This window comes from Anneissia japonica, unplaced genomic scaffold, assembly GCF_011630105.1.
Source record: "Anneissia japonica isolate Jap-2015-1 unplaced genomic scaffold, ASM1163010v1 scaffold3040_len1308831_cov196, whole genome shotgun sequence".
In the NCBI taxonomy this organism is placed as follows: domain Eukaryota; kingdom Metazoa; phylum Echinodermata; class Crinoidea; order Comatulida; family Comatulidae; genus Anneissia; species Anneissia japonica.
Window position 1 is genome coordinate 401,213 of NW_022718257.1, and position 27,224 is coordinate 428,436.

At 33.7% G+C, this 27,224-nt stretch overlaps 2 protein-coding genes and 1 long non-coding RNA gene across 6 annotated transcripts in view; 1 reads left to right on the forward strand and 2 right to left on the reverse strand.

Moving 5' to 3' along the window:
• LOC117110461 (oxysterol-binding protein-related protein 2-like) overlaps positions 1 to 18,946 on the forward strand; it is a 41,946-nt gene extending 23,000 nt beyond the window's left edge. For both annotated transcript variants that reach the window (XM_033253167.1, XM_033253168.1), the window contains 8 exons: positions 5,477 to 5,817; positions 9,619 to 9,829; positions 10,368 to 10,465; positions 11,444 to 11,620; positions 13,105 to 13,302; positions 14,405 to 14,561; positions 15,400 to 15,634; positions 16,197 to 18,946. In XM_033253167.1, the coding sequence (XP_033109058.1) occupies positions 5,477 to 5,817; positions 9,619 to 9,829; positions 10,368 to 10,465; positions 11,444 to 11,620; positions 13,105 to 13,302; positions 14,405 to 14,561; positions 15,400 to 15,634; positions 16,197 to 16,390 (1,611 nt within the window). In that variant the 3' untranslated portion in view covers positions 16,391 to 18,946. The remainder of the gene's footprint in view (positions 1 to 5,476; positions 5,818 to 9,618; positions 9,830 to 10,367; positions 10,466 to 11,443; positions 11,621 to 13,104; positions 13,303 to 14,404; positions 14,562 to 15,399; positions 15,635 to 16,196) is intronic.
• Positions 18,947 to 19,218: 272 nt separating this feature from the next.
• On the reverse strand, positions 19,219 to 20,161 carry LOC117110462. Its single transcript, XR_004445698.1, has 2 exons — positions 19,675 to 20,161; positions 19,219 to 19,633 (listed from the first exon to the last, which is right to left on the reverse strand). It is a non-coding gene; the product is annotated as an uncharacterized LOC117110462 (long non-coding RNA).
• A 172-nt stretch (positions 20,162 to 20,333) lies between these two features.
• Positions 20,334 to 27,224, reverse strand: part of LOC117110496 (tRNA-splicing endonuclease subunit Sen2-like) — a 12,429-nt gene continuing 5,538 nt past the window's right edge. For 2 of the 3 annotated variants that reach the window (XM_033253222.1, XM_033253223.1), the window contains exons 4-10: positions 25,471 to 25,528; positions 24,053 to 24,767; positions 23,144 to 23,215; positions 22,721 to 22,774; positions 21,833 to 21,971; positions 21,104 to 21,255; positions 20,334 to 20,692 (exon numbers count right to left, since the gene is read on the reverse strand). In XM_033253222.1, the coding sequence (XP_033109113.1) occupies positions 20,531 to 20,692; positions 21,104 to 21,255; positions 21,833 to 21,971; positions 22,721 to 22,774; positions 23,144 to 23,215; positions 24,053 to 24,767; positions 25,471 to 25,528 (1,352 nt within the window). In that variant the 3' untranslated portion in view covers positions 20,334 to 20,530. Of the gene's footprint in view, positions 20,693 to 21,103; positions 21,256 to 21,832; positions 21,972 to 22,720; positions 22,775 to 23,143; positions 23,216 to 24,052; positions 24,768 to 25,395; positions 25,529 to 27,224 lie in introns of those variants that run through there. The other variant, XM_033253224.1, reaches the window with a different exon arrangement.

Below are 27,224 nucleotides of genomic sequence, written 5' to 3' on the forward strand. Positions count from 1 at the left end.
CTAACTCAAATGCACTATTAAAGTGGCTCGGTCTGGTAGGTACAATCTGAACAAGAATCTTGTAAATATCCAACATTTAAAAAAGATTGAATATGTTAAAAACATTCAATGAGGCATACAGTAGAACAGTTATCTGAGTTACAGGTTTTTTTTTTTTAACTAGGAGTAAAACCGAGCTTGGATTTTCACATCCCTTCCTTGTCTATTCCTCTGTTGTCGTATATTATAATGTTGCTTTTCTCTTTGGATCTGTTCCTAAAATGTATTATTGTCTTACCTCAGAAACTACGTACAATTTATCTTTTGCAGGTATATATATAGGCTTATTATATAGTACTGTAAATTAATAAAAAATACTATAGGTTTTCTTATATTACGCATGGTATGAGAAAATTATAAATTATCAAATAGTTGAGATAGTAACGACTCAATTAATGTTTATGATGTGATTCAAGAAATGATATCCTTGATCCCAAAATAGATTGTCTTATTTCCATATTTAAAGCCTAATGGGCAGTAGATCAAATAGGGTTTTTTTTTTGTACATTTTGTCAATGTTATTTTAACAAATGATGAATTCCATTGTACCAGCTAGCTGTCATTGAAATATACTTAGCTTGTGTGAAGTCGTGTACATCAAGACTAAATTAAAGTCCAATTGGAAATGGAGAATCCCTAGGGTCTATTTGAAGAAACATGTTATTTTTGCATCTAGTATTTGGTGAGGAAATTTTGTTCTCATTCAAGTGATATCTTTAAGAATATTTAATTCAGCAATTTAAATTGTTTTCATGTGTATATGTTTTTTTAGCACAATACATTGACCATAGTTGCTGATGTCAAGCATGCCTTTATCATTTTGAAAATAGAAACATCCTGATTGGGTGCAGCATATCAAGTTCACAGTTATAACATAATTATGCATATATTTCTATACTTGGAAAATTAATACAAGTTTAATAGATTCAAAGTTTGTACCATTCCAATAGATTCATGTATGTATAAAAGTATTTGATAATCTGATAAAATTATTATTGTAATCGTTTTTTTTTTAGTGTGGCATTTTATCAAGCATGCTTATAATCTGATATTAAAATGTTAGTTTCATAATTATAGTTTGATAGTTATGCATAATTTAATGTGTGTCTGGCATAATTTTACAGTTAAGTCCTTACCATTCCAATAGTGTCATGCTTCCAATGGCTTTTCTTGGAGCTCTACTGTAGGACATGTAATTTAGCATGGAATAGGAATTTCTGAAACATTGATAAAATGACATCATCATAAACAATTCCGATTCTGTTATTATTAATATATTGATATTTGTCACGTAGTGTTTGAATAGTTTTGACATCACATCTAATTGAGCTGCAATACAAAAAGAAATCGCTGCGATGCTATACCATACACGTACTTCTACTATACCATTACCCTGTTTGTATACTCTAATTTGACCTCTGTGACCTTCTTGTCAGACTGCAAATATACGTCAAACCATCATGAGATTATTGTACACAGTCACTGTAGACCATTCTGAAAAAGTAAATTAACACACACTTCATATGCCTTCATTTGCTCCAATTGGAAGATCTGTACTCAAGTTTATACAATTTATATCGTATGATAGTTAAAACATAACTACACCAGTTTATGTAAGTGTTTCATCACAAACAATGTAAGTTGACTGGTAGATGTTATATAGTGTATTTTGTTATTTGAAGTCAGTACAGCATATATTATATTGAATGACATAGGCATATAATATTTCAGGCTGTGATATTCACACTAAAACTGGTACCAAATATGTATGTATAACTAATGAATTTGAAATTCAATAATAGGTAGTATTTAAGTTATTAATATTAGTTTCTAATCTAAAATGAAAATACGAAAATATTTTTCTTGCTAATTTACATACATATAATTTGCCAGAAGATAACCATCGAAAATTTGCCATATGAGCAAATATGATGAAGACATTTTTGCATCTACTTTCAATTGACTGGTAATCATCTATGGAATTTCACAGGAAAGGTGTGTAAATTAGTGAAAATGATTTTGTTTTATTCGTATCAAATTGGAAGTTAATAACTTTATTCTCTTAAAAAAGAGCAGTTTAATTGTGTTAATTTATTTTTTATGATTTCTAGATTATTCTACAGACAGGATATCTTTAAAATGATGTTTCATATATTATCAAATTATGTACAGTAAAGTTATTATTCAACAATAATCTACAAGGAATTACAGTTATGTCTGGAAAGTGATACACTTAAAATAGAGTGCAAGTTATTTTCAGTTTTTTTTTTTTTTTATCAGTCATAAACCAAAGTCCAGTTGTTGGATCAATAAACGTTATCATGTTCATCTAGAAAATAGGTTAATTAAAGGACAGAGGGCAACAGAAAGGCATTGTGTAACAAGTATGAAAGGCCATTAATGTCCATTAAAATGCTATTACCATACAGAATTTACCATAATATAGCAAAACTTCAGATTTATAAGTTTATGTTTATTTTCATTTAGTAATATTGCTCATTAATGTCATCGTAAATTATTTTTAAAAATTTGAATGACAGTTTGAGTTGGAAGCATTTCTTGTTATTTTCATTTTAGATTCACTTGGAGTACAGTGTAAAATTGAATGGGGCTTATAATTTTTTGCAAGCTTTTTGAAATATTATTTAAGTAGTTTGTGGGACCTGATAAGCTATGAAAGATATCTTCAGATTTTTTTTTTTAATTTGGTATCAGGAAAAAAAAAAAGTAGTATAAAATGTATTATCAAGAAATTGGTAGAAGCTTTCAGACATACCTTATAAAGAGGACACTTTCTTGACTGTGACTTGAGGGAAATGTATCTTAAAAAATGGTCAATCCGTGTTCACAGGCTATCCCTTAGTAAGGGAATACTTTTTCGATCTAAATATTATGACCTACAGTGGGGTAAGCATGTCATTGATAGTATGACATGAAAAAAATAATAGTAGTTATCTTTCAACCTGTCCAGGACACATCCCCACAGGACACATCCCCGGGACCAGACTATTTTAGGGTGGAATGTGATGCTTGTATTTTTTTTTTTTTTAAATATATATTATGTTATATAACCATATAGTTATGCTTACACTATTCTGTGCTATAGTTGGCAAATACACTGATAGTTACAATAAATTCAGTAATATTATTGTATACAATAACTCATAAAAATCATAGAACTGTGCAAAACTGTAGAAGGTTTAGTATTATAAATATAGTGTATTTTATGTTTATTATGTTGGTAGTAATTTATAGGAGTATTAATTTGTTAGATAGGCTTGGAGAGCATATTTGAAAGTGATAAAATTTTTATTGGTAATCTTGTCCAGGTCGTATGCACATTTAACCAGCATTGTGTACTGCATTGTCATTCTAGAGCGTGCTGCTTTAGGCATTAGGCCCCATAAAATAATTATTAGTTTATCCCCTGCTCCCTAATATCACTTTTGGAGAAATTCTAATTTTTTTTTTTAATCGCCATGTATTTCTACTTCAAACGATCATTTTTTCCATCCTTATTCACTTGAAGGGCTAAAGATTTCTTGCAAATATATTTACTGTACTGGTACAGTACAACAAAAACGTCTTTGTTTTTTTAGCCTATATTTGATTCCATTCTTATGGCTTTTCATATATTTGTCCTTAACCCATTAATTTACCAGCAAACATTGATAAAACAAAAATGAGGGCAGGGTAAGTTTAAAAAAAAAAGAAAAAAACCTCCCTCCCTCATCAGTTTTTAATCTTTGATAGAGTAATAATAATTTTTTTATGGGGACGTCCTTACCCCTTTCAAGAGGGGTTTTATGAAATAAAATGAGCAACACATACAGTCACAGCCTAGACCATGGGAGTACACTGTTACTACAGTATATATGTATTTTATATTTTAAATTTTAGTTATACAAGGATTACTTGTTGATATTACATACTTACATACTCAATTAACATAATTACAGAGTGTTACTAATTACCATATTAAGTATGTAGCCATTAAATTCATGACCACACCTGCAGCACTGGTACTAAAAAGAAATGTACGTGTTTGCTATTTTTTAGGTTTAACCAAAGAACAGGTAGCAGAATAGACCTCAAAAGAATAGTTGGAATATCAAGTCTTTTAAAAGTCATTGAATTGTAAACTAACAACAGACAATGAAATCAATGGACATTATACGGCACCCCCTGATTCGCTATTATTGAAAGTGTTGTTTCCTACCTGCTTGTATTGGGTGTGTTTATTGTGTGTTTGTTTTTCATCAAAGGGATTATTTTCGATAAAATAGACTTGCCTGTTGAAATGAAATGTAGATAATTAATTTTATACTATTCAAGTTCTATTCTATTAAATTTCAAGACTTAAGATCTATTTGAAGTTTATTTCCTGGTTTCTCATTCCATCTGAAAGTGATTGTTTTTAATCAGCCTGTAGTTTAATCTATTTGTGGTTTGTGCAAGTTAGATAAACCATGGAGAAAATAAAATCTATTTTATTTTCTCCATGGATAAACCATAAACCATAGTGTTATTTTCTCCCATAATCATTTATCATGTTGTGCATTTTTAAGTGGTTGTTTTTAATATATTTCTCTCTGTTACAAGTGTCCATAATATAGAATTAATTACATAGTCATATATTACATAAATTCTGTCAGTGGATGTGTGCTGATGTAGTTTACACATCAAGGGTGTTTTTAGGGGTTTTTCTGAAGAGTGATTCAACTGTATATCTGTTTTATAAATTCTCAATCTAAAAAAATTGTACATTTGTTTAATTGTTTGTAAAATTGTTTATTATATTACTATTGTATGTTGTGAATGTTTTCAGTCATTCAGGAAGGCTAGTTATTGTATAATATAAATATTGTTATTTTATATTTCATATTTTAAAAATGAAGCTTGTAGGAAGGATTTCTATAAAGGGGGGTGGGGTGTTGTTATATTTTCACAAAAGGGTACTTTGATTCCACACTCACTTCAGCCCCACTATGGTTGGAGAAGATTTTAAGGATAACACCTCAAATGTCCAGAAATGGCATTCCAATATGTATTACAAAATGCTAAATTTGATTACAAAATTGGCACTTTATTTTGACTAATAATTTATAAGGGCATTTCTACAAAATGTGTTGGGGGATTCTTCAAATCCCTTGGCGAAAGGACTTGCAAATAAAATATTAAATATATGAGTTTCTTATAAAGAGTCGATGATTTTCAACCCGGAATCTGTTGAATTAAAACATGCACCTTTAAGGATACTCTCCTAACATAGCTAAAAAGATGTACATAATCTTTTAATGACCAGTAATAACATTAAGCACTGTGATTAAAAAGGAAGTGGTCATGTGAACCAAATTTTGTTGTTGCAATGAGTTGTAAGGTACTGTATAGCCCGTTTATTGCACCGTAGATAATTTACAAACCTTGAATTTTTCAGCTAAGAAAACTACAACTTGAACAAGAAACGGAGAAGTCACGAGTGCTAGAAGATGCGCTGCATGTGTTAGCGAAAGAACACCACACGCTTGAAGAGAAGCTTGCGAAACGATTGTCGTCTAGCTCACCATTAATATTTGACGGGTCAGACGATGTGTTTTGCGACGCAGAGGATTTAAGTTCAAGTGACGCTGACAGTTTTCACAGTATGTCGGACCTAATGGATGGGATGCCGGGAACTTTCAACCAGTTAACAATTTCGGAAACAACGAAAGCAATGGAATCGCAACAAGATAATAAAGTGAATGAAATTATAAAAACAATTCCATCGGAACCACATAGGTAATTGCTGTGTTATGGAAACACAAATTTTTGTTTAATTCCCTTCTATTTCGAATTCCTAGATCAGGCACAGGTTGCGGTGTTCTGTTTACAAACAGCAATGCAATCACAATGTTGACTTCTTGTCTGAATATTCAGTATATTTTAATTGAATTCAAGAATCTTTTATTCTAATTCTATTACATAGACATACTGTAGTCTACAGGGGAAAAAATATGAAAATGGCAGTGTTGTTCCAGAAACCTGACAGATTTTATTTGTTGGTCAGCATGGAATAATATTGGAACATTTGAATTACTATAAATTCAAATGTTAATACCTGGGAGGGTAATTATTACATCATGGAATATTGTACACTGCATTAATAATATTTAGGACAAGTGGAAAAAAATTAGTTTCTAGTCTCTGAAATAGCTTATTAAAAATGCTGTAGTGGTAATTGTTATATTCTTGCCCTATGACCTGTTTTAATAAGGGTTCAGTGTTAACAGCAAAATGACTTGATCTTTAAAAATAATGGACAATTTTAGAGGAACATGTTTTTTTTTTTTTTTTTTGGTACAGGTCTTCCCCCAATTAAAGACCACCTTCCTACCGTCCCAAATGAATGCCTATCATATATTTTTTTTTGATAATATATTTTTCTTATTTTTACATATTTTTATTATTGAAAACCGCCAGGTCCCAAAAGTGGTCTTGAATTTTTAAGGAGACCTGCATTTATATTGTAATCGTATTCCTCTTGTACAATGGTTCATAATTGTATAGCCTTATAGGGTCATTCCGTGCCAACTCAATAAATTTTCAGAAAATCATGGCTGGGTACCGTCTCAGATTTTCTTGAAACTCGGATATAATGTGCACCAACATGTCTGACGAACAAACCCAAAATTTGACTTGCCAATTCCAAGTCGTTTAGAAGTTACGGCCATTTGAAATTTTAGGGTCATACCCCTTTTTAGCTATCAATTATGACATATTTGAAAAGTTGCATTTTCAATTAGCCATATCTTCAAATAGAGTAAAGATAATTAACTGAAAATTGATATCTAGACTAACTTTTGGCTCTAGAACAGGAATATGACATGACTTTTGGTATACCGGACCCCGTTACGAAAATATTGGTTCGTAAACACCCTAACTTAATTGGTTATGTAATTTTTCTTCCATTTTTAGACCCCATTAAAATACCCAAATCAGTTATTAAATGGGTCTTATGCAACAAATTATTAATATATAGTTGGAAATATTTCACCACAAAAAATTCCGGATTTTTAACTTATCATTTTCGGGGGTAATCGTAGGTCAAAAACGTCATTCGGGACAAAAAATGCACAAAAATGCCTCATTTTCATGGTGACCTTTAACCCTGTGGGCAAGTACGCTTGTTGTTAAAACTTGCGCCATTAATTAATTTACATATGATGATCAGATGTTCCAAATATCAGCTTGGTGTCTTTATCCCTTCATGTTTAAAAAGCGATTTGAAAAGGGGTATATTTTTCAATTTGTGACAGTATCAGTGCGTAAATGTATATTCTAGTACATGTATATTCTAGTACATATTTGTACACTTATTTAATTCATGCAGTTTGTTAAGGGATACAGTCTTTTATCTTACTAACTAATAGTTAGTAAGATAGTTTGCCCCAAAAATGGCCCTAGTGCAACAATCGAGCAATAACATTGTGTGACATTGAATTTAAATGAGCATAAATTTTAAATTGTACTGTCTAGAGCCATGAAACTTTTACTTCAAAAATAACCTTTTGTGCTTATTTCAGTCATGCACCCTGGTGGTAAGGGACACAATGTTTAATTATTAAGATATTGGGGCCCCAAAAGTGGCTCTTGTGCGAGAATGGTGAAAAGCACCGTTATTTCACAATTCTGGGGTCGGTACAATATCTTACTAATTAAAGACTGTGTTCCTTTTACCAGACTACGTGACTGAAATAAGCACAAAAGGTTTTCTAGAATTAAAGGTTTTATGGCTATAGGCAGTAGTACACTGATAATATTGTGCTCATATTTAAAATATATGTTACTATGCAATTCTTGCACTTGAGCCATTTTTTGGTGCTAAATATCATACTATCTAACTAACCACTCTGTCCCTTAACAGACGTCATGAATTAAATAAGCATACAAATGTGTACTAGAATAAAGGTTTCATGGTTCTAAACAGTACACTGTTAATGTTATGCTCATTCGAAATATATCAATATATAGTCGCACAATGTTATTGCGCAATTTTAGCACTTGGGCCATTTTTGAGGCAAAATATCTTACTAATTAAACAATGCATCCCTTTAACAGACTGCATACCTGAAATCAGCACAAAAAGTTGTCCTAGAATGGAAGGGTTTCATGGCTTTCTAGACAGTACATGGATAATATCATGCTCATTTGAAATCAATAATATAGTAAAAACACAATTTTATTGCACAATCTTGTACTTGGGCCATTTTTGGGGCAAAATATCTTACTAATTAAACAATGCATCCCTTTAACAAACTGCATAACTGCAATCAGCACAAAAAGTTGTCTTAGAATGAAAGGTTTCATGGCTCTAGACCCTTCACAGATAATATTATGGTTATTTGAAATCAATCGTAACACAATTTTATTGCACAATTCTTGCACTTGGGCCATTTTTGGGGCATAATATCTTACTAATTAAACAATGTATTCCTTTAACAGACTGCATAACTGAAATCAACACAAAAAGTTGTCCTAGAATGAAAGGTTTCACTGCTCTAGACAGTACACGGATAATATTATGCTCATTTGAAATCAACAGTAAAAACAATTTTATTGCGAAATTCTTGCACTTGGGCCATTTTTGGGGGGATATATCTTACTAATGAAACATTATATCCCTTAACGAACTGCATGCCTGAAATAAGCACATAAAGTTGTTTTAGAATTATAAGTTTCAAGGGTCTCGGCAGATTATTTTTAATATTATCGTTATTCAAAAATTAATTTTATCACATTTACGCACTTATACTGTCACAAATTGAAAAATACACCCCTTTTCAAATCGCTTTTTAAACATGAAGGGATAAAGACACCAAGCTGATATTTGGAAAATCTGATCATCATATATAAATTAATTAATGGTGCAAGTTTTAACAACAAGCGTACTTGTCCACAGTGTCAAAGGTCACCATGAAAACGAGGCATTTTTGTGCATTTTTTGTCCCGAATGACCTTTTGACCTACGATTACCCTCTAAAATGATAAGTTAAAAATCCGGAATTTTTTGTGGTGAAACATTTCCAACTATATATTAATAATTTGTTGCATAAGACCCATTTAATAACTGATTTGGGTATTTTAATGGAGTCTAAAAATGGAAGAAAAATTACGCAACCAAATAAGTTAGGGTCTTTACGAACCAATAATTTCGTAACGGGTCCGGTATACCAAAAGTCATGTTATATTCCTGTTCTAGAGCCAAAAGTTAGTCTAGATATCAATTTTCAGTTAATTATCTTTATTCTATTTGAAGATATGGCTAATTGAAAATGCAACTTACAAATATGTCATAATTCATAGCTAAAAAGGGGTATGACCCTAAAATTTCAAATGGCCGTAACTTCTAAAAGACTTGGAATTGGCAAGTCAAATTTTGGGTTTGTTCGTCAGACATGTTGGTGCACATTATATCCGAGTTTCAAGAAAATCTGAGACGGTACCCAGCCATCCCATTTGTTGAGTTGGCACGGAATGACCCTATAGCCTTATCACTAACATGTGTCTATGCTTTAATATGCTGTGGTATTCTTTTTAAAGGACAAATCTTCCAAGCCCAATGATCAAACGAGACCAGTTCAGCCTCTGGACTGTATTGAAGCAATGCATTGGTAAAGAACTCTCCAAAATGACCATGCCAGTTGTGTTCAACGAACCCCTTAGTTTTCTACAGCGTTTTAGTGAATATGTTGAGTATGCTGATTTATTAGACAAAGCTGGAAAATGTGATGATGTTGTAGACAGGATGAAGGTAAGATATCTTTTATAAGTTATTAAATGTATCTTGTTTTGATATTTCTATAATAAAATCACATTTATTATTCACTATGGTAATGGTAATGGTGTGAGACTTACATAGTGCAAAGTACATGGTCTCCATGTGCAAAACAAGGAAAAACAAGAAAAAACAAAGCTATCCTAGGCTATATAAAAAATTAAATTAAAACTTGATTAATCCTCGAACATTTAAATGAATGTGAAGTACATATCAATAATGTTACACAACCAGACGTAATTCAAAAACAAGATGGTTGTGTACAGTATGTTTATTGTATTGTATTGTATTGTATTGAATGGCTACGGGGTAATAACATTGTCGTCTTTTGACACTGTGGGTTATAAAAGGTGTTTTGTAGATGCTGAACATAATTGTGGCTATTATTGACTTTGACTCGTTGCCAGAAGTCCTTTGTACCCATACCTGCAATTTTGGTTCAATTTAAATGTTAAACAATATACATGCAGTGGTGTTGAAAAAAAAAAATAATAATATGTCATTTTTTGTGTAGTATATTGCAACATTCATCGTGTCATCAGGTGCGTCTAACATTGAGCGTGTCAGCAAACCTTTCAATCCCCTTCTCGGAGAAACCTTTGAACTCACATGGTAAGAAGTTTGACTTCTTTGGGTATGCTATAATAACTTTAAATAACCTTTAACTAAATATTCTCTTTTCTATATATTGCATTTTATTTATGTCTAGTAACTACAGTAGAACCCATCCCTATTAAGGGGATATCCCTATTTAGGGGACCTCCTACATTGAAGGGACACACATTTTGGTCCTGAAAGTGTCCCCTTAATAGGGGTTCTACTGTATCTGAGAGTTACTATGTTATGGTATACCATATAAGTATACATTTGGGACCACAAAAGTGTCCCCTTAATAGTGGTATCCCTGAATAAGAGTTGGCCATAGTGTTCAAGGATATTCTTACAGATATTTTTTCTTGGTTGCTAAGTGGCCCCTTAATAGAGATGTCCTCAAGGAAGAGTTCTACTGTAATATTAATAAAATATATAATAATAATAATAATAATAATAATAATAATTATTATTATTATTATTATTATTATTATTATTTATATGCCAGTGCAGTGCTCTCCCAATTGAAACATTTTTAGTAGTAAATTTGTCCATATAGAGCCAGCAAAGTGCGCGCAACGTGTGATGTATTGCCACTTTGAAGTGGAGTTAAATGGCCTCAAAAAACAATACATAATCATAGCCTAAGCCTGGACTGGAATGATGTTTGCTTATTAAAAGAAGGCCACCCTAGGCTACTTAGGCCTAATAAGTGCTCTTTTTCTGCTACCAACACACAATTTTTACTGGTTGGTCATTTATTTTTACTGGTGAAATTGACGATTAAAATGACTTCAGGAGAACACTGCAGTAATAACAAATGCATTCATGAATTTATGAATTACAGGAGTTCATCTGTTTGGAGAGCTTTCTTCAGGTAGTAAAGCTGTTAACATTTCTCAGGATTTTTCACACAGTATCCAAAATATTAATATAAACTAAATTTCTTGTTCAATATAAACATTTTAAAATGCTATTTCTTTTGAATTATTTTTTAAGGGATAATTACGGTTTACGACAAATATCCGAGCAAGTCAGTCACCACCCACCAATCAGTGCATTCCATGCATCAGCAAATAACTTTGAATTTCACGGTTCAGTGAATCCCAAGTTGAAGTTCTGGGGAAAGAGTTTAGAGGTGACCCCTAAAGGTGTACTTACAGTTGACCTGCCCAGGTAAGGTGTTTGTTCACTGACATTTGTTAACTATAACCTCAGATAGACGATTTGCCTGATAAAATGTTAATATAAATTGATAAAATATGATAGCGAATAGTGCAATAAGGAAGTGGAAAGAATTTAGAGGTGACCCCTAAAGGTGTACTTACATTACAATTGACCTGCCCAAGTATGGTGTTTGTTCACTGACATTTGTTTACTCTAACCTCAGATAGACGATTTGCCTGATAAAATGTTGATAAAATGTTAATATAAATTGATAAAATATGATAGCGAATAGTGCAATAAGGAAGTGAACACTTTGCCGTACTTAGTACATGTTTGTACATGTAAGTTATTGTGTAGATACAGATATGGATTGCACCCGTAAAAAAAAGTATGTTATAGGGACAGTGCAACATAGCACTTTAAGGTCAGATCCACTCTGATTATTTGTATTTAATGAATGTTAACAACCACTAGGTGTAAGTGTATTTATTGTACAAATAGCCCAGTTGTATTGTAATGATAGTATGTTTTATGAATACTACAATTTATAAACTTCATTTCTACCTATCTCAAAAGCTGATGCACTAGTGACCAAAAAATGAAAATTTTTAATATGCTGTACTGTATTCTCCACATTGTAAGCTTTAAAGTAGGTCATTCACTGGAATCAACTTACTATCGCCAGAGTTATGAGTAAAATATTATGGTTTCTCTGTAGTAAAGGTGCTGAAGTATACAATACTGCCATATTCTTGTGCTAATACTCAGTATAACAAATTAGTGAAAGTGCACTGGTTTTGGAATGACAAGCCTCATATGGAACATAGTAGTAGCCCAGCTAAACTAGTGCCCATTTATTTATTTTCTTTATTGTTTACTTAATATTTTACTTTGTTTCTCTTTATGTGTGGCCCTTTTTGGGTCATGATAACAATTAACAATTTGATATTTATTTACATGTTAAAAGGAATTTAATATTTATAAAAATATATAAAAATATGCATATTTACACACGCAATTCAATCACATTCAAAACACAAACAAAACACATTAAACATCAAAAAAGAAAAATCACGCACAAAAAAACAAATATACAAAACAAACACACAAATCATTATCACATAAATCATTATCGCTGAGAAGCATCAAGCACAGGTACAGTAGTGCATGTTGCTAGCTGCAAAGAGTATAGAACTACAAGAGGTCCGACTCTCTGGGTGTCATTGGAACGCAATCCTATCTCAAAAAGTACTACCACAAACTAGAGGGCATCCTACAAAAGGATGTAAAAGGCGTTCGTATCGAAAGTTTCATTGCATGTATACAAATCAGGGTAGTTTGACCTTTTTCAATTCTATACTCTTTACTAGCTGACATAATGGGAGACAGTTAATTACCTTTTCCTAGTTTTATCAATACCAAATGGTTCAATTACATCAGCTGTTATAATTGGAGATGATTCTTTTTATGATGTACTTTCATCTTCCTTCCAGGTATGAAGAATCTTACACATGGCACAGCATAAGCAGTGCAGTACACAACCTGATTGTTGGCAAGGTGTGGATTGAGCAGTATGGACACATGGAAATCATCAACCATAAAACAGGACACAGATGTTTCTTGCACTTTAAGCCAGCAGGATGGTTCAGCAAAGATATCCACAAAGTTGAAGGATACATTGTTGATAAACAGTAAGGCTTCTACCTTTATTGCATGGGCCCATACACAGACTACACTAAACGTACTAGCATCCATCATACATTCTTTTTTGTCAATCAAGGGTGACCCATTCAATTCAATATTCAATATAACTTTGTCAGTGTACAAATCATAAAGAGAAATTTGGGTTGGGTCTCTGTAATGCCAGCAAAGGTTATAATTATGAAAGAATGTGGTACGTAGTAGCCAAGTTATGTACCCCTAACCGATATATTAAAGGTTCGAGTTGAAGGCTAACCACTTGTTTGCATGTGGTACTTTGTAGGTCCGAATGACATAATAATAATAATTTATTAGGAACTACACTTTTCAGTCAGTGGCACACTTCTCAATCAAGGTGCGTCCAAAACAAAATGTACAGTAAAGTTCACAAAAAAGACTTATGCTAAGAAAAAGACAATTCAAAAAGCAATTAAATTAAAAGCAATCCTAAAACTAAAAAAAACTTAAGGCAAAATGAAGTGATGCAAACAATCACATGAACAATTATACAAACACTATACAAACGTACATGAAATACACACACAGTACATAAGTACATATATATCCATACACAACTGTATACCTGTCTCTTATAAACATAAAGACATACAGTACATACTGAACTCTATACTACACCACTTATCACACAAGAAGCACACATATCAGGCCAGATAACACAGAAGCATATAAAAGTAAATCAAAAGTCATAAAGTAATACAGGGCTAAAATCAAAAACGTTCGTTTTCATTTTTTATCTCATTTCTCTTTTTCCATGCCCTTGTAGCATACCTTTTACAAAATTTGTCAAATTTTTCTTCAATTTCTTTTGGAAGATTTAGTGAAAAAGAGCCAAGAACATACATTCTAGATGTGTATAAGAGACAGCGGTTGTTGAATTTATAAATTGGTTCCAAATAGGCCTATTTGTATTTACTACTTCATGTTCAAGCTTTGCTAGTTCTTCCAATCTGATGTTATGGAGGGAAGGACATGAAAAAAGAAATGATGATTACTTGCTTGATAACAGTATAAAAGTACTCGCATTTTTCCTGGTGTCAACAGTGAGTCAAATTTGTCTGTTTTTTCTCATAGAAAAAAGAAGATATGCTATTTGTTTGGTAATTGGACAGAATATTTCTACAGTATGGGAGCCGATGAATATGAACAAGCTAAGAAGGCAGTAAGGGAGGAAAAAGGAAAACGCCGGCATAGTAGAAGTAATCCAGGGAGCCCTACCGCCGTAGAAAGGGTATGTAAGAGTTAACCATCAATCGGAAATAGCTTGAATATTAATTATTTTGGGTTAAAATTGTTAAGTAATCTATAGTCCACAACAACACGAGAATAATGACGCTTTTCATGGTCCATGAGGCTGGAGTAACAGTTTTTCTGCTTTTCTTTCCTTTTGTTTGGTTCCCCTATTACCCTTCCATTAGGTACATAATATATGGCTCGGTTGATAAAATATTTGGTTTTCATTTAAAAGATATCTCCATCAAGAGAGAGCATGGCGGTGCTGCTCTAACAGATAATCTGTTCTGTACGTGTTCTCTTGTTTTTAGGCCTGCTAATGCCAGTCTTTTTATTTAGCAATATCATTCTCATCCTTCAGTTGAGACTATGCACACGATAAACCAATCAGAAATTTGCTCAGAATTGTTTCTCGGTGTACTGACTAATAGAACTTTTTGAAGTGTCAATCAAATTTTAAAACTAACCAATCAAAACAACCTTTCCGCTAAACCCCGCCCCTTGGATATTGTCGCTAAGGTCCCACAAAAATGATAGTGTAAAAACATACGCAAATATGTGCCTTTGCAGGACACGCATGTATTTCTGGGCCTGTTCTGAATGGTCAGTTTTTAAGGTTGATTGAAACGTCCATTGTATCTAAGATGCTGGCCTTAGCGGAACAGTCAATCCACTACCTGTCATAGCCATTTATGTGTAAATGTGCTGTGGTTATGTTATTGGCAATTCTTTGGTCCTTGTGCGTAAATTATAAATAAAACCAAATTTGACAATGATGAAAATTATAGTTGTGGTTGTACAACTAATTAAGAACTCTTTAAACATTTGATTATTAGGGTCCAGGTGGTATTGACAACCTTGATTTTGGAATCAACCCAGAAGGACCAGAATTCAACTCGGCGACATTAATCTGGCGAGTAACCAAGCGGCCGGAAAACAGCTCACAGTATTACAGCTTCACAAGCTTTGCATTACAACTGAATAATCTAACACCAGAAATAAAGAAGATAGCTTGTCCAACAGATGCACGGCTTCGACCTGATATCCGACATCTGGAAAATGGAGATATCGGTAATTGTTTTTTTTTCCAATACATTATTTTGCATAAAAAAAATATGGTTTTAAGATGTGATCCTGAAGAGGATAGCTTCAATGCAAAAAAAATATATTTATCAAGATACTTGTCTCACAGCTATGTCACTCATAGAAGACTTAGTTCATAGAATATCGTAATACGGAGAGCAGCTTAGCTCAGTCGGCTAAACTGGTGGGAGCCACTGTACATGCGCTGGACCGTGAATATCTCTTGGTTCCTGGTTCAATTCCCATTGCTGCTGTCTCTGTATAGCAAGTTACGGTAGCGCACCATCTCTCTGAGATGTTTAAGCAATTTTTCCTGTGTGCATTATGGCCTGTGTACATGTTAAAGGACACAGTACACTCATCGGAAAAAAGTCTTCACCACCACCACCAGAAGCACCCAACTGGAAATAAGTCTTCTTCAGACTTTTGTGAGTTATATTTGGTGTTTACACCGAATATATCCATCCGTCCATCCAACACAGTATGTTAATAAAATGTTTTGTTACTGTGTATTGGTACTTAAATAGTCCATCTTTCTGTTTCTCCACAGATTCCGCCTCAGATGAGAAACATAGGCTAGAAGAGAAGCAGAGAGCTGCTCGTAAGTTAAGAAACAAACTGAAAGAAACGTGGCGCACACGATGGTTCAGACTAGATACTAATTTGCATACAGGTGAACCTGATTGGGTCTACAATGGAAAGTATTGGGCCCGAGATTACTCCGATTGTCCGGATGTATTTTGATGATAAATTGAATATTTGTGGGAAACATCACAGTTATTTTTTAAGGGAAGATATCAGCAAACATTGTATTTGGCTGGTAAATATCAATGAAGAAACATACTCAGTAATAATTGTGATTTGTTAAATAAAAACCAGCCTGAAGACTTCGCAGCAATAGATCAGGGACAGACTCGAAAGTTTTGAAGTAAGTAATGTACTGTAAAATGCAAAAATGAATAGTTTTTGGATATAATCCCTTTGGTAAAAAGATTGAAGCATTTTACAAAGTCAAAAATGTATCAATAATAATTAAAATTAATCACTACAATTTTGAAAATAATATAAATATACATGTACAGTTTAATAGTATTAAAACATAAACTATTCTGGATAATTATAATTATGTAAATTAAATTTTTTAGTATTAAAATTATCAAAATTAATATTATTTTGAATAACATATCATTGATTATTATTTATTATTATTATGAATGTTTATTATTGGTTTTATGTTGTTATAATATATCAAAGGCCAAATAAATGCAATCTTCCAGCTTTTAATTTAAATAGCTTGTTAATATGTTAAGTGATTTATGATTCTGATGATCCTAACAATGATCCATGTTAAAATATACTATTATTTTTGTGTAAATATATACCAGAATGTAAATTAATCATATTATATTTATAATAACTATGTTTGCCTTGTGCGATCATGATGAAAAGATTTGATTTTACAAAATGTACTTTTTTAGTTGTTAAAATGTTCATCAGACAGTGTGGAGCAGTGATCAGGCTTTGCGCTGCCGGTCGAAGGTCAAAGTCTGAGGCTAGGTGCTTGTTAGTTTCCTTCACATGGCATCTGCATTTTTTTGTCCCCACCCAGTTTTTGTCCACACTATAAAATTTTATGCGACAAAGATTCATTCATTGTTCTTTCATTGTATATAAAAAAACCACCTTATTTCAGTAAAATTTAAACATTTACTAAATTTCAAGTAGATTTACAGACAAAATGATCACTTATATTTACAAATTAATATTACGAAAAAGTGAAATTACATAAAAACAAGTAACTGATTTACCTATATTATGAGCCCAGTTCTCACGAGAGCCCTAGTATCCGGGATTGGGAGCTAACCATTAGCACCTGCGTGAGAACCCCCGATCGGTTAGTGCTAACCATTAGCGGTATCCGGATACTGCTAACGGTTAGCAAGCGCTATCAGTCAGCAAGTTGAGCGCGTTTTTATCATCAACCAATTACACATACGCATTTACAATTTCTAGTTTCTTATTGGCTAGTGATTCGATCATGGGATTTTCATGTATGGACGCACGGCAGCTAACGGTTAGTATGATCCGGATCCTGCTAACCGTTGGCAGCCGTGTGAGAACATAGCCTAGGTGTAATATGACTTATGACCCATATAAGGGCACATCTCACAACTTTTTGCATGTAAAATTTGATAGTGTGGACAGGGCTTTAAGCTATGTTCACATCAGAACATGAAAAATGGGTTCAGTGGTAAAGAATAGGACCTTTTACATCAAAATCATACGATTTCCAATCCGGACTCCAGATCCAGACCGATGGATCTAAGAGCCAATTGTATCGTGAAATCATCATTTTCCCATGGACCAATTGGCAACAAGCTTGGTTGGTTCAAACCAATCGAATGCGTACGTACTTACCCCAATAATAGTGTTCCTTGCGCAATGTGAATGCAGGGTTAAAAAAACGTAGCAACTCACGATTTTTTGTCCAGCCTCCGGAATTGATGTGAATGTAGTTTAAGATGGGTACCTGGTAAGATGGTGGAATGCTTCCTCATGGAGTGAAAAAAGTTGGCACATCATTCCTTCATGCTTGTCTATATACTGTATATCCAGGAAATTGAAGTTAAATGAAGGAATGGTTAATGTTAATACACTTTTGTGTTGATTCTAATTAAATATATTTCACTGGAAAAATACACAATGTGATCCCATCTAAACTTCAAAATGTGTGCTCAAAATGTTTTTTGTGAACAAATATATTTTCCAAGACTTTTTTTTAGATGTTTTCCTATGAATTTTTTAGATGATCATTTCCATATGAAATCCTACTGCAGCATTATTGTCTAAATTGCAGATGCTTTTTGTTATAACTATGTATGTAATATCAATGCAAATCTAATCATGATGTAGTTTGAATGTCATGTATTTATGTGATAATATAATACGATGAATTCAATGAGAGGTCTACAGGTCTCATTGACTTGGATATCATCCAGTATTTTAACATTCTTGTATACATTAGTTAAGTGAACTTAACAGACCCCTAGACAAATTTTACAATTACTGTATACTTAAAATTGATCTGTGTGTGTAGAGGTATAGATTTGGCACAAGTCTGTTTTATCGGTTTACTTCAGTAATGCACAACCAGCAGTTGACAATGTACTAGTCTCGCTGATGCTACTGTAGTGAAAGAGACTTGCGCTGTGACAAATGAGTAAATCAAATAGCCTGAATTTCAGGCTGTTAGATGTAGTATGCTACACAAACTATTAAAATGTGTTTCAACTATTTTAACTTTGTCTTGCAGCTTCTTTATTTCATCAGTTTTGTTTCAGATTCATATTTTAATTGTTTATCACTTATTATGGTAATAGAGGTTTTCAGGCAAGTGCAGTCTTATAGGTCGAGCGTTTTGAGAGGAACCACTACGTCATTTTTTGCTGCCTAGCTAGGTCTAAGATAACTCATTCCCCCACGTCCAAGCTGTATGTTGGTCCAATCTCAAGCCAATGTTGTTTATTAGAAATATGATATAATACCATATATAGTTGCATTTCGGGCCAATCTCAAACCAATGTATTTTTATTAGAAAATGTTACAATACATAGTCAGTTTAAGGTTCAACTAAGGATAAAAACCTAAGACTCTGATTAATAATTTGTAGTTCTATAACTTTATCACCTCATTTCCTTCCTGCCTAAACACACAAAATCTACCTGCTTATGAAAAACTGCTGGTTAACATCTTGCTTAGGTTAAATTTTCAAATAACGTCTACGAAATACACTATTTAAAATAGATACTGCAAACATTAAAAATGAAGAAACAAAAACTTAAATTATTTCTTTATTCATATAAATATGATGCCTCATAATATTCATTATTATTTATTTACTTTATTGTTTATCCTGGGGGACTGCTCAGGGATAAAATTCCTGGTCCTCCGCAGATCCCAGCAAAAATTAGAAAACTGTAATGACATCTACAAGGAAACTGGTAGAATTCTGGATTTATTACTACCACTCACTTTACATAGGATAGCTTTCTTTTGATATACAGGGCAACAGAAAGTTGAAGCTCACTGTAATACCTACAATCATATTTTCAAATCGCTATCAAGATCAACATTACAGACTACAGTACTATGCTAAACACAAGTAAACACATTTTGTTACATTTGCTAGCCGACTCAAGACAACATTTATGGTTACTTGTGCTGTCTTTAGGAGGGAGTGCAACTGAGTGTGTTTAATGTTATAAGTAGGGGGAAATTTGAGCATATTCTATATCTACAGGGAGAGAATATTTTATTGTTTCTCATGATAAAGCTATTTGGACAAATATAAAAGCATCTTACAATATATCTGGCAAGGGAACAAGGGTATTTGTGAGGTCTCACCATGAAATGAGACGCATCGTTGGTGAAATCGTATTGAGATATTCACCTAAATAGGTCAAAGGCAACATTTATACAAAATTTTGATTTTAATGTTTTGGAAGAACTTGATACTTATATTTTATGACTGTACTTTTTAAGTGAATTTTCTTACTAAAACAGTGTTCTCTTCGCATATTCTGTAATTCTAGTCCTATTATTTGTACAGGTTAGTTTATCTTTGAGGCTGATTTTCTCAAAACCTGGTTCTTACACCTAAACTTTAAATGCTAACATCTCTGGATCTATTTATCCTAGGGATACCATTCAAAGACCAAATTAAAGCTTATAATGTGATCTACCAAAATGTAATATAAACTCTTTTTTTGATTTTCTAACGATGAGACTCATTTTGTAGTGAGACCTCACATTTGTGATATGTACTGAAAATGAAGGTCATTATTGTGGTATCTCTGGAGCGAGTACAATATGTATACAGGTATCTCATGTTATCTCTGGAGGCAATTGCGGATTTGCTCGTTCTCTAGAGGGCACTATTCTCTTCATGACAATCTCCTTGATGGTAAAACTGCTGATGCATTTTGGAGACATTAGGTCTTGCTCCGTTAACAAGGCGGGCTTGATCACGTAACAGAATAGTACTTCCTGAAAAAAGCAAAATATTTGAACTTTGACAGAGTATTTTTTGAAATAGGAGTAGTATAGTTATGTAATGTAGTATATTGATATAGCAGTTTACCAAAACTGTCTCAAAGTGTGGACAACCTCTTCAGTTACTTGTTTCTCCCCTTTAGGGTCTCTTCATTCTGAGATCCTGGTAAACCGGTACCAGCTGCTCTCGTCTGTCAGTCATTTTTTTTAATTGCATTACGAATTTTGATATCGGTGCAATATCTTTGAATGTTATACTGGAAATCTTTTAAAGCTGAAGGAAAGTTTCTTTTCCTAACTGTCAATCATTACTGTTTTGCATTATATATTGTGCTACTATGAAATTTAGCAGTTGACATTTGAGGATCAATAAAATGAAATGTAGAAAGTACCCTACCAACTGACCTTAGCAACAGTTTCTGTGACCCTGTTTAATCCAGCCCATCTTGACCACCGCTCCTTTGCATCATTTGTTGACACCAACGACCTCTCATCAGCCATTCGTACTATAACAGAATATGAGGCGTGGTAAAATGGCGGTCCTTTCTTGTACAAAACTAAAATAAGTAAAAGCAAAGTATAAATTAAAAATACAACATTAAAGTAACCTAATTGAATCTAATTGAGCAAATATAAGATTTGGACTGGGCCCCTATGCAAAACCACCACTGCAGAACAAGTTAACACTACATAAAAGCAGACCCCAATAGAGACAGAGGTTCCTATTAACGGTATCATTAGCATTTAGAATTTTACACGGATGTAAAATTTCAGTGTGATAACGTTGGAAGTTTTACACATTCACTTAGTTGTCAGAAGGGTAAGTCTGTCAGTTGTTATACTTGCCCAAAATTTTTAACTTGCCTAGCAGCAACTTGTGTATCACGAAAACAATAAAATCATATCACGCTCTGGTGGATCCATTCCAAACAATTTTGGCGAACCACAACATTAGCGCATACACATACTTCGTCTTTATGGAAAAGCTTATGCATTGGTCTTCCCATTAATCCATAGAATTCTGAGTCTTGGGTGGAGGTGTATATGTTTATCCGATAATGTGTTCAAGCAGTAGGGCACAACTACAGGACTATTTCTTAATAGGAACCAAAAACTTCAAAATTGTGTACTCACTGAATTCAGCTCCAAATTTGACGCCTGTCTTTGGAACCCAGCCTCTGCTGCGGTAATAATGATACGCAATGTAATTACGCAGGAACGTTGGCTGACGAGAGCAGAACTCCTTCCACATATCTGTGAGATTCATCAGTTCCTGAGTGCAGAACACATCAAGTAGTTTGAAAGATGTATCGTAAGTAAAAGTGAAGGTAGGAGAATAACCCGTAACTCACAGCGTCATTATGCTGAATTGCATATGGGGTGGTGGTCTATGACCACTGTAGCAGCCGTAGAGTGGCGCTTAGTTCACATCATTCCACAATGACAGTGGCTGGAATGAGCCACAGCATTGGGGTAACCCCTACTCTTGGGTTCTATAAAGTGCACACGAGCCACACTGGGCCTCCTGTTTTTATGTCCAAGAAGATTTGGTTCTGCTGACCAAATCCTGGGTGAGGAGCAGCTCAAACCAGCGCCGACATTAAGGCTGTAGTTAGCGGCGCCCCTGCCTTAGAGGTCGGCCATTTGACTCCCCAAAAAAAGTTTAAATTTTTTTTCAAAAGTAGCAGATTCAGACCATCACATAATTAAACTTAGTGACAATAATTGATAATTGGTGTTCTGTGTTCCCTCAGTCAGTCTACAGCCAACGTTTCTTGTTTATGGGCTTTGGAGAATTGATTGTTAGGGACCTTCACTGATTAATAACTAAGTTTGTTTATGAAGCTTGAAGAGCTGTTTGTTCAGGGCCTCCATTGCACTATAACAAAGTTCTCTTAAGAGGCTTGCAACATTGCAACATTTCCAGCTGATTATTTGGGAGCCTTGATATCTGTGATGGAGAATGCAGCTGTTTTGTTTTTTGACCATAAGACATAATATTATTTAATCAATGTACAATACCTTGTTCTCACTCCGAACTACTAAACAGCCAAGACCATATGATAAGAAAAATGCCTACAAGTAAAATAAATGCAATATGCGAGATTAATAATGGATTTAATATCAAATAATATCAGAATCAATATCAATAAATATCTGTAGTATCTTCAACTAAAAATTATACATGGTTGTGCTTTTCATTAAACAAAAAAAGCCTCAGATACACAGAAAGTATCTATATTTTCAATAGTTACAGCATGGTGGTGAATGATGTTACAGCAGTAATTCTGCCTGGTCATTCCATTGTCGTGCATATATGTAGTCCAAAACTTCAGCATCTATAGACTACAATATATACATCATGACATCTAGTGTGTATGTTAATACAAAGCTAATTATAGTTGCTTGGCAAATGGTGTTTTTTCAAGACGATTTCAGCATTACCTCCTCTAAGCTCAGTTGTAGGTATTCATAAATTTTATATGGGTCTTCTTTGTTAGTATTATGCTTCAGTTTCTGTATAAAGATGAGAAATATGTAAAAAAAAGAAGAGATTATTCAAACATTACACATACAAAATGAACAGTAATATAAACTGGCATTGGAAGATCGACGGAGATAAAACCAGAAACATAGTCCAACCGCTGAGGTCGAAGTGTTTGCACTGAATAATGAAGTCCCCTGGGTTGTGGCCTTATGCCGCAAATAACTAGTCCTGACTAGGCTGACAGATAAAGGAAATACCATAAAACCTCCAATAGAAGATCTATGTGTTTAATCTCAAGAAAAAGCCTATATCTAAATGAAGACTCCTCTTTAGATTGCAAAATTTATCTCAAAAAAAGCTCATCTCAAAACAAGATAGTATGGACTTAGTATAAAATAGTACAGTAGGCTTACATGTATACTTTACATAAATTTCAAGGAGAGATAAACAGTGAAAAACACACTTGGTATATTCAGTAGATTTAATGCTGAATAATAAACTCCATGATACAGACCAATTTTGATGGATAAAAATACTCTACTGTATTTTTTTAATTTTTTCTTGTTTTTTGACAGGGTTTCTTGGTTAAAAAATGTTTTCAGTAGTCCTACTGTTTTAAAGTAGTAATTCTCAAAATTTACAGAATTCATATCTAAGAGAATTAGCCCCCTCTTTAGTAATAAAAAAAAATAATCTCAAAAAGAAGCCCATCTCGAAAAGAAGACCATCATCTTGAAAAGAAACCCATTCAACAGTCATAAAAAAATAAGCCCACGACTTCTACTTGAGGTTTCACGGTATATTTATAGATATTGCTGAGTAAATTGATATAAGAATTGCAATGATTACAGTTATACAGTACTCACCTTTTTGGTTTTATCTATCATATGACTTAATGCTTGGGTGCCAGGATGTAATTTAATGCTTTCAGCTGGTTCTTTTCCTTCCACTTGTAGGCAAGATGGGGTCGATGGAACTGTTTGTGAGTCAGTTAGCTCAAGTGAACAAGAAGTGGATTGGTCAATCTCAAATTTTCTTTTCTCAACTTTGTCACTCTCTTTCAGACTCCCTCCTTCATTCGCCTCGTCCAAACTGTTTGTGTTGCAATCAAATGAATCAGCATCTGATTGGTCGATTTGCTTACTTGGGTCTGCATATTTTTTTGTTTTAACTTTTCTTGTGCCAATTTCATCTATACTTGTTCCTTCACATGTCTCGTCTAAAGTGTTTGTATTCTGTTTACATGAATCTAAATCTTGATCAACACTTGTAGCATGTTGCATAGTTGCAGAATCTGATAAACGAATACGTTTCATTTTGACGTCATCACTTATTTCATCACCATCCTCATCTGATGATGATATAGATGATGAGGATGATGATAATGATGATCCTTCGCTATGTGGTTTTTGCTCATTGTCCCCCTCCATCTCCATCCTTTCATCGTCTGCTACATTATCGCTTCCTTCATCGTCTGCAACATTTTTGTCATCAGCATTGCCAGCTGTCTGATTTGCATTGTTTGTTTGTACTTGTTTCCTCTTGACAAGGTGCTTATACCATGCTAGATGCCTTTCATACCTTTAAATATTAAAAAAAACAACAATAATAGCACAACTAAAACTGCCTATGTGAATTTAATACCTATTGTGCCAAATGTCTTATACTAAATTTAAACACCATGAGCTAGGAGGATCTCAGTTTATTTAATGTGGAGGGTCATAACAAATAGGCTAGCCCAAACTAATGGACCTAGCATCGCCTCTCAAAACTAATCATATTTTTTGTCTGAATGAATTAAAATCAAATCAAATTTTTCTGATGAATCTATGAATTATTCACACAGTTGGCCCCACCCCTTCCACAATTTCGAGCCCACACTTTGGATCTGAACATTTGTGGTTGTCTCGGGGTGTCAGTCACAAATTAGAGGGTTAGCTTTGTGTTAAAAGAATGAAGATTGTTATTTGATTCATTAACAGAGTGGTCTCAAATTTGATGTGTCTTTGAATTAAAGGGGTCTCTGCACTGTATTAATATAAGCAATGTTAAATAAAAAACGTATTTTCCCTGCTAACTTCAGAACACTTTGAATGAGTATATTTTTCAGTATTTTAGACCAAGAGTTTGGTGTTTGTTTCAGGCATTAATTTTGTGACGTCATAGTAACTCATTTGATATATCAGTACTTGTCACTCCTACTACTTACTGTCTCAGCATGGACCTATTAATAGGTCCATAGTTTCAGCCTGAATTGTTCATAATTTATCCACAGCCTTCATACCTTTGTTTCCTTACTGTCTGGAAGCGTTGCTGTTGAAATCGTCTCTCCTTTGGTGGTACTGCAACAGTAGTGAACACAATTATTTATCTACTGTAACATTATTTCACATAAAACGTAAAGGTAGGAGAATAACCCATAACTCAAAGCGTCATTGTGCTGAATTACGCAAGGGCGTGGTCCATGGCTATCCGTAAAGAGGCACTTGCAGGTACATGTTCACATCATTTAAAGACACTGTAGGGCCTGAAATGAACCACAGCATCGGAGTAACCCCCTACTCTTCCACAAGATGCAATGGGTTCTTTAAAAGAAAACTATACAAAATGATTTTTTGTTCTAGAGTGGATTTTTGATATGCCATTAATAATAGAATCAACCTTAAAAACGTTTTTTTGCTATTTTTTTATGAGGTTATAGGCGATTATATACGATTTTACCATGAGGTCACTGGCGAAAAAGTAACAAAAGATCGTGTAAATAGCGCAGCGTAGGGTATCCACCGTGTAGGATATCCGCCGCGTATGATCTTTGCATGCATAACAATCACAGTTTACAGCCATGGTGTACCTAAATACAACGGTGGGGGAAAACTAGATGAGGTAACAGCAGTATGTTCTATTAACTTAAAATTTGTACTCGGTAAAATGGGTTATACTGAGCTGATTTTCACCATTCAAAAGTCGATATAAGGTGCTAGTTAACGTTTATTAAGATTTTTGGAAAGAAAAAAATGAAATTATATCTCTAAATAGAAGTTCATGTACATCAGCCGAATGTAGTACAATTGTTTATCAGTGTGATTAATCTGCTCAATAAACAATTTTAATTACTTGTGCAAATATAAAGATGTGGGTAACCCACATCTTTATATACGACTTTTCATGGATCTCGACCTGCTATGTAGGCCCTCTTTAGACTAGACGCGCCTAGACAGTTGAAGCGACGATTGAAGAAAAACGGTTAAGCAAGCCAAGGACTTCGCTAACTTCCATTCCTCAGTATTAAAGTCCTTCCATTCATGAGCACTGTCTAAAACTTTCTCCGGCTTATCTCTGAAAAGATTGTAACCTTTTCGTCTGCAGTTGGCTCACAACATGAATTACACAGGAGCCAGGGAGCTTCCATGACGGCCTAGGCTCGGACATGACACGTTGTTGTTAGTTGTTATTTCGCGACATCATCAACGAGTACAATACTGTACGTTCATTATCCACCATCAACTAAACTGCCTTAAACTTTTTTAAAAAATCGGTTCGTGTGCGAACACACAACCTCCATGTTTGCTAGTCATTATCCACCATCAACTAAACTGCCATTAAAAAAAAAAAAAAAAAAAAAAATATGGCTCGTGTGGGAATCGAACCCACAAAAAAAAAAAAATTAAAAAAAAAAACAAAAAAAAAACTTGCCCCGTGTGGGAATCGAACCCACGATCGCCGAGTTTACTACTCCTGATCCAGCATGACTAAACGGAGGGAGGTAAACCGCGGCCCCTAAGCCATATATGCGATAAACCTAGTACCACACCAAGTACCAGTTAGTCAACTCTGACCCTACTAGAAAAAATTCTTTGTATATATACACTACAGGTTACTATCACCCATGGTCATGGTGTCAAAAATGGGATGTGGGCCAAGAGGGTTTATTTTTTTGTCTAATAAATGTAGAATTAAATTTATAATCGATTTTTGATTGTTACCATCTCAATAACTTACGCACTTTTTTTTAAATAGACAAAAATGTTTGAAAATTCA